The sequence below is a fragment of the Brachyhypopomus gauderio genome, chromosome 13 (assembly GCF_052324685.1).
Source record: "Brachyhypopomus gauderio isolate BG-103 chromosome 13, BGAUD_0.2, whole genome shotgun sequence".
NCBI lineage: Eukaryota > Metazoa > Chordata > Actinopteri > Gymnotiformes > Hypopomidae > Brachyhypopomus > Brachyhypopomus gauderio.
This window is the reverse complement of record NC_135223.1, coordinates 4,546,097-4,557,685: the sequence shown is the minus strand read 5'-3', so window position 1 is coordinate 4,557,685 and position 11,589 is coordinate 4,546,097. Positions and strand designations below refer to the sequence as shown.

General features: G+C 41.3%; 1 protein-coding gene across 1 annotated transcript; it reads right to left on the bottom strand.

Moving 5' to 3' along the window:
* Positions 1-1,205: 1,205 nt before the first annotated feature.
* LOC143474033 (protein kinase C delta type-like) lies at positions 1,206-11,124 on the bottom strand (the record flags this gene model as incomplete). Its single annotated transcript, XM_076971296.1, has 10 exons — positions 1,206-1,389; positions 7,876-8,024; positions 8,191-8,316; positions 8,484-8,672; positions 8,791-8,929; positions 9,038-9,100; positions 9,246-9,337; positions 9,574-9,741; positions 10,008-10,138; positions 10,833-11,124. Coding segments are annotated over 10 exons (1,533 nt in total), but the record flags the coding sequence as incomplete, so codon positions are not given.
* Positions 11,125-11,589: the final 465 nt, after the last annotated feature.

Sequence of the window (11,589 nt, the reverse complement as noted above, 5' to 3'; positions counted from 1 at the left end):
TATATTTAAACACACCTTTAAACACAACTTACACAATGTGTGAAACACACATTTAAGTACACACACAGGTGAAGTGAGCACACGTGCCCGGAGCAGTGAGCAGCCTCTACAGCAGGGATGGGCAACTTCCATGATAAAGAGGGCCAAAAATTTTTCAGCACTATTATTGGAGGGCCACATGACCACGCACTTCAAATAATTGGATATGAAAGACACTACAAATTATTCTCAATAAGAACATTTTCAATGAATTCAGATCTGTATGTTTATTGCACCAACATACATCTATTTTCTGCATATAAATGCATTAACATGTCCTTAACCCTAGCAAGTCTATGGGCATTTTTGCTGTTTAAGCATGGTTACATAAATGTGTCTCTAAACATACTTAATTATAGCATTTTACCCACATGTCTCATATTTTTTTTTCTTTTAATTATTAAATTATTATTGATCTATTTGCGGGCCGCCAGTTGCCCATCCCTGCTCTACAGCCTCTAGGGCTGAAGTGCCCTTGGGTAAGGCACCTAACCCTGAAGTGCCCTTGGGTAAGGCAGCTAACCCTGAAGTGCCCTTGGGTAAGGCAGCTAACCCTGAATTGCTCCACGGGCGCTGTAGAGGCTGCTCACTGCTCCGGGCACTCATTGACAACTACAAATGATTATAGAATAGAATAGAATGCCTTTATTGTCATTATACACATGTACAATGAGATTGAAAGCTTACCTTTTTCAGTGCAAACATACAGAATATAAAAAGTATCAGAAAAATTTTTACACTATAGAATAATAAAGATTTTAAAATTTAAATACAATAAAGGTGTGGAGAATTTCCAGTTCTAGTTTAAACACTAAGATTTGCATGTTAAATAGTTAAATAGTAATATTGCACATATTCCACATATTATTGCACTTATTATTATTGCATTTATTATATGGTGAGAGTCTATGGGATTGGAGGTTCAGTTATGGGATCAGTGCATGTGTGAGTTCAGTGTGGTGATTGCTTTGGGGAAGAAACTGTTCTTGAATCGGTTTATCCTTGTTCTGATGCACCTGTAGTGCTTCCCTGAGGGCAACAAGTCAAACGGATCAAAGCCAGGGTGGATGCTGTCCTCCATTATGTTTTTAGCTTTTTTGAGGCAGCGTGAGGTATAAATGTCCATCAGGGATGGAAGAGGGCAGCCAATTATTTTCTGTGCTGTTTTAACTACTTTCTGGAGTCTCTCTCTGTCTGCCATGGTGCAGCTGCCATACCACACTGTGACGCAGGCTCTCGATGGAGGCGCGGTAGAACACCAGCAGTAGGTTGGAGTCCAGCTTGTGTTTTCTGAGGACTCTCAGAAAGTGTAGGCTGAGCCTTTTTGATGACTGCTGTGGTGTTTCCAGTCTAGGTTGGCAGAGATAAGGACACCAAGGAACCGGAAAGTGTGGACCCTCCACATACTCGCCGTTAATGTATGAAGGGGCTAGGTTAATGTATAAAGGGGCTAGGTTGGTGTATAAAGGGGCTAGGTTGGTGTATAAAGGGGCTAGGTTGATGTATAAAGGGGCTAGGTTAATGTATAAAGGGGCTAGGTTAATGTATAAAGGGGCTAGGTTGATGTATAAAGGGGCTAGGTTGATGTATAAAGGGGCTAGGTTGATGTATAAAGGGGCTAGGTTGATGTATAAAGGGGCTAGGTTAATGTATAAAGGGGCTAGGTTGATGTATAAAGGGGCTAGGTTAATGTATAAAGGGGCTAGGTTGATGTATAAAGGGGCTAGGTTGATGTATAAAGGGGCTAGGTTGATGTATAAAGGGGCTAGGTTGATGTATAAAGGGGCTAGGTTAATGTATAAAGGGGCTAGGTTAATGTATAAAGGGGCTAGGTTAATGTATAAAGGGGCTAGGTTGATGTATAAAGGGGCTAGGTTAATGTATAAAGGGGCTAGGTTGATGTATAAAGGGGCTAGGTTAATGTATAAAGGGGCTAGGTTGATGTATAAAGGGGCTAGGTTAATGTATAAAGGGGCTAGGTTGATGTATAAAGGGGCTAGGTTGATGTATAAAGGGGCTAGGTTGATGTATAAAGGGGCTAGATTAATGTATAAAGGGGCTAGGTTGATGTATAAAGGGGCTAGGTTAATGTATAAAGGGGCTAGGTTGATGTATAAAGGGGCTAGGTTGATGTATAAAGGGGCTAGGTTGATGTATAAAGGGGCTAGGTTAATGTATAAAGGGGCTAGGTTAATGTATAAAGGGGCTAGGTTAATGTATAAAGGGGCTAGGTTGATGTATAAAGGGGCTAGGTTGATGTATAAAGGGGCTAGGTTGATGTATAAAGGGGCTAGGTTAATGTATAAAGGGGCTAGGCTGATGTATAAAGGGGCTAGGTTAATGTATAAAGGGGCTAGGTTGATGTATAAAGGGGCTAGGTTAATGTATAAAGGGGCTAGGTTGATGTATAAAGGGGCTAGGTTAATGTATAAAGGGGCTAGGTTGATGTATAAAGGGGCTAGGTTGATGTATAAAGGGGCTAGTTTAATGTATAAAGGGGCTAGGTTGATGTATAAAGGGGCTAGGTTAATGTATAAAGGGGCTAGGTTGATGTATAAAGGGGCTAGGTTGATGTATAAAGGGCTAGGTTAATGTATAAAGGGGCTAGGTTGATGTATAAAGGGGCTAGGTTAATGTATAAAGGGGCTAGGTTAATGTATAAAGGGGCTAGGTTGATGTATAAAGGGGCTAGGTTAATGTATAAAGGGGCTAGGTTGATGTATAAAGGGGCTAGGTTGATGTATAAAGGGGCTAGGTTTTTGTATAAAGGGGCTAGGTTAATGTATAAAGGGGCTAGGTTGATGTATAAAGGGGCTAGGTTTTTGTATAAAGGGGCTAGGTTGATGTATAAAGGGGCTAGGTTTTTGTATAAAGGGGCTAGGTCCGTGCTGTGTTTCCTGAAGTCGACGATTATCTCTTTGGTTTTCTTTGTGTTCAGAGATAAATTATTTTCTGAGCACCAATCTGCCAATTTCAGGATCTCCTGTCTGTAAACTGTCTCATCTCCTTAAGATGAATTGGGGTGCCCAAACTTTTTCATATGACTGTACCTACAAATGTTTCCCATAAAGCAGCGTCTGAGCATGTATCTCTAAATATGAGAATCCAACAAAAAGCAGTGTATTATAAACCATTTGATCATATGCCCGTGTTTAATTGGCAAGTAGTAAAAATAGCTTAAATGCACCAATATTCATACAGTGCACATATACACCACACATAAAGCCAAGAGAGCCTATACCAAATATCTTTCCACTATACACCATACACATATACAGTATAAGACAAAAAGATTTTACACTTATTTAAATGTTAACCTGTGCAAATATGCATGGTTAATATACATGTCACATAGGGCTACGTCCCCCTCTCTAGCTGTCACTCCGGTACTGTTCAATGTGCCTGTGTTTTCCTCGTCTGTTTATCCCGCCCTGTTTCCATGGTTTCCATCTGTCTGTCACACCCCTGTCGGTGTTCTCTCCTGCTGTCAGTCCAGTCCATGTCTTCTGTGTGACCTTCTTGTTTAGATCCGTTCCCCAGTGAGTCCAGTCCATGTCTTCTGTGTGACCTTGTTTAGATCCGTTCCCCAGTGAGTCCAGTCCATGGCTGTGTTCGAAATAGTCTACTACATACTACTGGCATACTGATCGAGCCCCAAATCAGTATGTCGTATGCAGTATGTGACCAAAATGAAAATTTCCAGTACGCGAAACATACCCGGATGACCTACTACTTCCGCAAAATATTCCAGTACGCGAACAGAGCTATCTTCGTGGTGTACTGCATCCCATCATGCAACGCTACGTTCACGTGACCCCGTAGTGTGCTTTGCTTTTGTCGCATACTGGAAACTGTACTGCATACTACTACGAGGACCAGTATGCAGTATCCAGTATATACTGAGTCCAGTATGCAGTATCCAGTATGTAGTAGTCTATTTCGAACACAGCCTAGGTCTTCTGTTGTTCACCTTGTCTTGTCTGTCCCTCCTTCCTTGCTTTCAGCTCAGGTGTTTCTAGTTTGTCTTGATTGGTTTGGTACTTGTACTCCCTGTGTTTCAGTCCCTCTTTGGAAGTCACTGTGGTGGTAATCCTGGGGGGTGTTCCACAAAGCGGGTTAAGCGAGAAAACCCGGGTAAGTTAACTCAGAGTTCACGGAAACTCGAGGTTTTCCGTTCCAGAAACCGAGCTTAAAGAGAACCGGAGTCAGTTACTGTAGCAACTTATGCTCTGAAGCTAACCTGCTCGCTGGCAGGTTAACTTGGACCTGACCCAGAGTTACAAACACGTCATCATGACGTGTCCTTTCCTCTAGGATCATGTGGATATTGAAACTCAGTTTATTCGCTGAGTTCTTCGTCGGGAACGCCTTATAAAACCCCGAATAGACATAGGCCTATCATTTTCGGATTATTTTTTTAATGAACGTTATCGTTTTTCAGCACAATCCAATACTTACGTCAATAAAATTATTAAGCGTCACATTTCAAATATTACACATCGCGGATCAGCCCTAAATTCTCTCCAGATTGTTATACGTCGCTCTTCGTTTTTTGCTAGTGGAATTTTTTTTTATAGTGTAGGAGATGCGGGATCTGTCAGCAAAGCTACTGTATGTCGGTCTGTCCAAAAACTATGTCTGGCATCAAAATGACTAGTGCCCAGTTTTGTGGTGTTTCCTGGGCTTAAGCCAGTTATGGACATCAAAGAGGAATTCCACAGCATCGTAGGTTTGTCTTTAATTCACACGGACAATAAAGAAATTAAGCAAAGGAGAAGCAGTAGGCTATATAACAAACTTCATTCCATTTACATTTTAAGGATTTCCTAGAGTGATTGGCTGCATTGATGGAACCTACATATGCTACCTATTCCAGCACCATTAGAACATAAAGGCGATTACATAAACAGAAAATCCATCCATAGCATTAATGTACAGGTACTAACCTTTATAATCCTTAATGAATAATGTACTTATCTTTAATGGTAACAAAACTAACGTAGCTATTGCCACCAGCCACTTTCCCTCAAACTGGACATATATAGACTTACTGATTTGCCACCAGTCCAGAGACCAGTCCACCAGCCCTTTGGCACCATGCACCATGCACTTTATCCCTGTCCCATTTACCTACCTCACACACACTGTACATACTGTACTTATATTTTTATATTTCATACCTTATACTGTTATCTATTTTACATTTTTTTACCTTGCTTATTTAATGTCTATTGCCTGGCTTGCACCATGACCGTCTTGCACTATGTTGTCCTGCACTATGTTGTATGTAATTGCTGCTGTGATATTTTGTAGTATGTAATTGCACTGAGGCCTAGCCTAAAAGTGTTTCATTGTGCTGTACAACCCTGTTTCAGCATAATGATAATAAAGTTGAATTGAATTGAACTGACCGTTCTCCCCATCAAGATCATATGTGATGCTTCTCACCTCATCACAAATGTTGAAGCCAGATGGCCAGGATTCGTGTATGATTCCACACTGTACAACAAATCTGAATAGAGTAGGCCTGAGGTAGTGCAGTGTAATAGTTAAATCAGTGTAATGCAGTGTAATAGTTAAATCATTGCAAACCCTAGTGTGATTATAGGACACTATGACGGCCTCCTTCATGGAGACAGAGGGTATCCCTGCCTGTCCTATAGGCCTACCTTATGACTCCCTATTCAGATCCTGCACCTGGACCACAGTCCCGCTACAATCAGGCCCACAGCAAAACCAGGGCAAGAATTTAAATGATCCTAGGAATCCTCAAGGCCAGGTTCCAGTGCCTGAAGGGGCTCAGAGTTACCCCTGATAGGGTGTGCCACATAATAATGGCATATGTGGTATTACACAACATTGCAACTATCCAGGAAGAGCGACAGCCTACCATCTTTGACATGCCCACAGATGAGGAACCTTACATGCATGTGGGTGACAACAGAGATGGTGGAGTTGTCAGAGACTCCATCTGCAATCACTGCTTTCCACATTAAATCATGCACCACCACCCACCCCACCATCTACCCTGTAACCTTTTAATATACATTACAGTCAAATTCACTGTTATGTTTCATTATTTCATTTTTCTTGTAAATAAATATATTTTAGAATATATTTTAAGAATAAGATATAGTTATGTACTGCCATACCACTTTGTACTATATTCTTATACTTCATTTTTATCTGATGCCATGTGTGTTTCACACCACTCAGATTAGACCTGGAATCAGTAAGTGTTCAATTAAAAAATATTTAAAAACTCAATACAGTATTATAAAGGTGGAGAAAATAATAATATAATCGCACCCTTCTGCTAAATATAAAAATATCATTTTCACTCACGCATTAACTCTGTTGGCAATTTTTTGACATGCTGACTGCCTTTCTCTAGCAGCTACCGCAGTATTACATTTACGTTTAATAATATCTAAATATTCTGCATACGCAGTCATTAATACTCCTAAGCTACAGTGGTGTGAAATACGATGCTCGGCTGATTTTCGCGTTTAAGTCCATGATAAATCCTATTTATCTGCGTTCCATTAAGAATGCCTTTTATAGTTACGCGTGAACGCGCTTCTGTCTGGGTCAACCTACTCAGAGTTGAGCGACCCTGATTACTTTAACTCCGATCCGCCGTTTTGGAACCGAAAACTCTGAGTATGTCAGATCGGGGTAAGACAACTCAGAGTTCAGGGTTAAGTTTAGAGTTTGTTAACCCCGCTTTCTGGAATACCCCCCTGGTTCTGTGTTTATCTACCTTGTTCTGAGTTCTTGTGTTTGTTTTATCCTCTGTCTTTTGTTATCTGAGTTATCCTGTCTGGTTGTTAGTTCTTGATTTGTGATAGTTGTATTTTAATTAGTATGCCTCGTTACCCTCGTATCCTCTATGTTAACACTCCAGCTATTAAACCCTGCTCTCCTCAGCATTTGTGTCCACCTCTTAGCTCTGTCGTTACAATACTTCTAAGCTTTATGCACACAAAAATGAAACCATATGCACATATGCTTAAATTAAATATACCCCTGCAAACTCACAATACAAAGCAAGAGAGTATGACATGCATGTTCTGACTTCAACTGTACATAATCTATATCTTTTTATCTATACTTTCAGTAACCTCTTTTACAAACTGGGTTATTAACCCTTACTCTGCCGTTCCACATATTCTAAAGGTGTTAATCAGTGATTCATGGACACAATCAATGAGGGATTGTCTAATGTTTTTGAATTACAATAATGAATGGTTACTGGAACAAAACATCTACATGGATTTGGCAAGGGTGTATCAAATATTGCCTAAAATGGAATACATAACCTGGAGGAGCAGTTATGGCCAGTTGACACCTCTGTGAATCACCCCCAGACCATGCCCAAAATACAGGTTTTATTTTGAGAAGGGAGAGCCAGTGACACATAAAAACACTGGCTGTATAGTTTAATCACACATTTGTACTGTATCTTCTTCTGCCATGTTAAGATGTGGAGCAGGTTGTCCATCACTTGTCCAGGTCAGTCATGGTCTGGTGGTAGGGAACTGGTCTTGTGACCGGAGGGTCGTGGGTTCAATTCTCAGACCTGAGGCCATGACTGAGGTGCCCTTGAGCAAGGCACCTAACCCCAACTGCTCCCCAGGCACCAGCTAGGGCTGCCTGCCGCTCTGGGCACATGTGATCCACAGCCCCCTAGTAATCACTAGTGTGTGTGTGTGTGTGTGTGTGTGTGTGTGTTCTAACTGCACAGATGGGTTAAAAGCGGAGGACAAATGTCGATTGGGGTGTATAAATCACATTTGACAAAATATGGCACATTTACATTTTTTTTATTTACACCCCTGCAGGAGATGCTCCATGTGCTGGTTGACGAATGAAAAGCCAGCAAACGCACTTTGGTCCATTAAGCCAATCAAGCCTTTCTCACACATGGACAGGCGGTCGTTTAATAACTCCTGCTCGCAGTTGCCACCGTCATTGGATGATTTCTGTGGTTGGAGGAGAATGGAAGCAAATCACATGATGAACAGAGGCTGCTTTACAGTATCTGTATTTTTCCAATTTGCTCTATGAGCATACAGTATGAAAAGTAAAAAAAAACAGGAATGAGAGATGACTGTAAGAAATGGAAAGAGATGGAAAGAAAGCTCATACCACTGGCACGTAAGGGGGTTGGATCTCTCTCCTCTCCAGAGCAGACCAGTCGACGATCTCAAAGAATGAGTGACCTCGGATATTAGGCACAACACCCAGTCTATAAGAAGGGTCTCGCTCAAACAGCTTTGTTCATGGAAGAAAACCAAAAGCAAGAATATTATTCATAATAGAAATATCTCAGTGTGTCTATTCATGTCTTGGTTGTGAAGTATTATTATTATTATTATTATTATTATTATTATTATTATTATTATTAATGTGTCATCAGGTGTGGTTTTGTGCATGCTTACTCGTTCTAGCATGTCTCTGGTATCCAGAGTGATCCAGTTAGGGAAGTCAGGTATGTCCATAATGATGGAATCAAAAATATCATCGATCTCTTCACCATCGAATGGAGGCTTACCAATCAGCATCCCATATAGGAGCACACCAAATGACCACCAATCCACAGAGAATGAATACCGCTCACCCAGAATGATCTACACACACACACACACACACATGCACACACATTCACATTCAGGGCATACTGAATTACATTGACATTGCTACAGGTGAGAACATTCAATGTCAAATTCATTTGATGCCATCTCATACCTCAGGGGCCATGTAGTATGGTGTCCCACAGAATGTTTTGCCAAGATTGTCTCCAAAAACATTCTCTTTGCACATGCCAAAATCCGCAATTTTTATGTGACCTTCTCCATCCAGCATCACATTGTCCAACTTGAGATCCCTAATGCAGGAGAGAAATACAAAAATGTGGCAAAAATGTGGTTCAGTAGACAAGAACAGTAAAGGTGAAAGTACAGAATGTCCATGTAGATTTGTTTGTGTGTGTTACCTGTGGATGATGCCCTTTCCATGAAGGAACTGGAGTCCGCACACAATTTCAGCTGCATAGAATCTGGAAGAAAGAAACAAACCAGGAGCCATCAGACCGGACTATAATTACACACACCTACGTTTATATTTATATAAGACATACAAAAAAACATCATTGTGTGTGTGTGTGTGTGTGTGTGTGTGTGTGTGTGTGTGTGTTGCCTCACGTGGCTGTGTAGAGGTCAAAGCTTCCTGTTTCCCGTATGTGGAACATCAGGTCACCTCCGGTCAGGTACTCCATGACAAAGAACAAGTGCTCCTAACATGCAGACAATGCCATAAACACTTTGGTATGAGTACAAGCAGAATTACTGACTCAACAATCATCTAAATACCACAGTGACTCCATGAAGTATAAGGTACAGTAAACAGTTGTGACAATGCCTGGTGTGGTTAATTACTGCCTATACAAAAGAGTCCTGCTGGACACCCCATTACTGTTGACTGAGAGGTGGGGGAACTGTATAATGTAACCTTTAATTTGTTCTTTACTACCTCGGTCTGAAAGGTGGAGTAAAGGTGGGTGAGGAAGGGACAGTCCCATGCCAGAGCTAGCACCCGCTTCTCCACCATGGTGAACTCTACGTTATTATTCATCACGTCCTTCCTCAAGGCTTTCACAGCAAACAAATCCTTGCTGCCCTTTAGTTCAGCCAGAAAAACCTGAGCAGGGACCAAGGGAGAGAAATAGACAAACAGACCAGAGTGAAAGAAAAATAAAACACACATACACACACATCCATGAAATATGAAGATTTGATGGAATAGAGTTTGTTTGGTCTATTCTTGTGGAGATAGTATTTAACAATAGAAGGGCAAAAGGACAGACATGTAAAAATGATAAGTGAATAGTCAGGAGAGGTGAAGAGAGACACAGAGTCAGTGTGTGTGTGGAGGACGCGGGAGCCGCGTGACGGGGAAGACTCTACCTTGCCATAGCTTCCCTGGCCCAGTACACTGTGAAAGGTGAAGTGCTCCACAGTGATGTGTGTCTGGTGGCTGATCCTGGACAGGGGGCGAGGACTCGAACCCTCACACAGTCGACCACATGGAGATGCATCTACAGAGATGTACAGTACATTTTTACACATCCAGACATCTAGCTAACTTGGGTGAATACCTCAGCCAGTAGTTTCGGGCTGATGCCACACAGATTAGCCACTTTAGTTTGGCACTTGGTCTAACCCAAGTTCAAGTGCATATAGTTTTTTTTTTTTTGTAATAAATATTTTCTATTATTGGGTGAATTACAAAGGCAGCCCTGCTCTTCCCTACAGGGATACATGTGACACCATATGCCCTGTGGCAAGAGACGCCAAAAGTAACGCAAAGCGTAAGCTCAGAGGGGATAGAGCTTTTTCCATTGCTGCTCCTAGATTATGGAACAACCTACCACTGCATGTTAGACAAGACCCTTCACTGCCCATTTTTAAAACAAGTCTTAAAACCCACTTTAATTCATTGGCTTTAAACACAGCATGAGACTTTGTATATTTTTAGTTTTTACTGCTTTAGTTTAATTCTTTGATTTGTTCTATTGATTCCTTCTACCGCTTTAGTTAATATTGTTTTATCCATTTTTTATTATTATTTGTTTTATGTCTAATGTTCTATTCTTATGTACAGCACTTTGTTTTGGCTGCCGTTCTTACAGTGCTCTATAAATAAAGTTGAGTTGAGTTGAATTATATGAAAATAACTATTGAACATGTTGATATCAGCTAATTACAATATGTTATCAACTTGAGATTCACCTAGAGATGGGTTGTAGGAGTCCTCAGTCTCATCCAGGAGAACGTGGAGCAGCTCCTTCCAGGCATCGTCCAGAGCACTTGTGTTCAACGAGACCTTAGTCTCGTCCAGGAGAACCTGGAGCAGCTCCTTCCAGGCATCGTCCAGAGCACTTATGTTCAACGAGACCTCAGTCTCGTCCAGGAGAACCTGGAGCAGCTCCTTCCAGGCATCGTCCAGAACACTTGTGTTCAACGAGACCTCAGTCTCGTCCAGGAGAACCTGGAGCAGCTCCTTCCAGGCATTGTCCAGAACACTTGTGTTCAACGAGACCTCAGTCTCGTCCAGGAGAACCTGGAGCAGCTCCTTCCAGGCATCGTCCAGAACACTTATGTTCAAAGAGACCTCAATCTCGTCCAGGAGAACGTGGCGCAGCTTCTCCCAGGCCTCATCCAGAACACTGTTATTCAACGGTGCTACTGCAAAAAATATTTTTTCAAGAAGCCATAATTAAATATTACATGAAATTAACAGGTGAATGTTTTTCATCTGAATTGTGTTAATGTGTGCTTGTTTGATATGAATAGCTACTGAACACGTTGATGTCAGCAAATTATGAAATATGGTATCAAATTGATATTCTGTATGAATAAGCAGTAGATATATGCGACATATATAGCCCGGTGCGGGTTATACAACATTTCCCATTTAAAAAGACTTGGTAGGTGCGGCTTATATTGAGGTGCGCTCTATAGTCCAGAAAATACGGTATACACAACC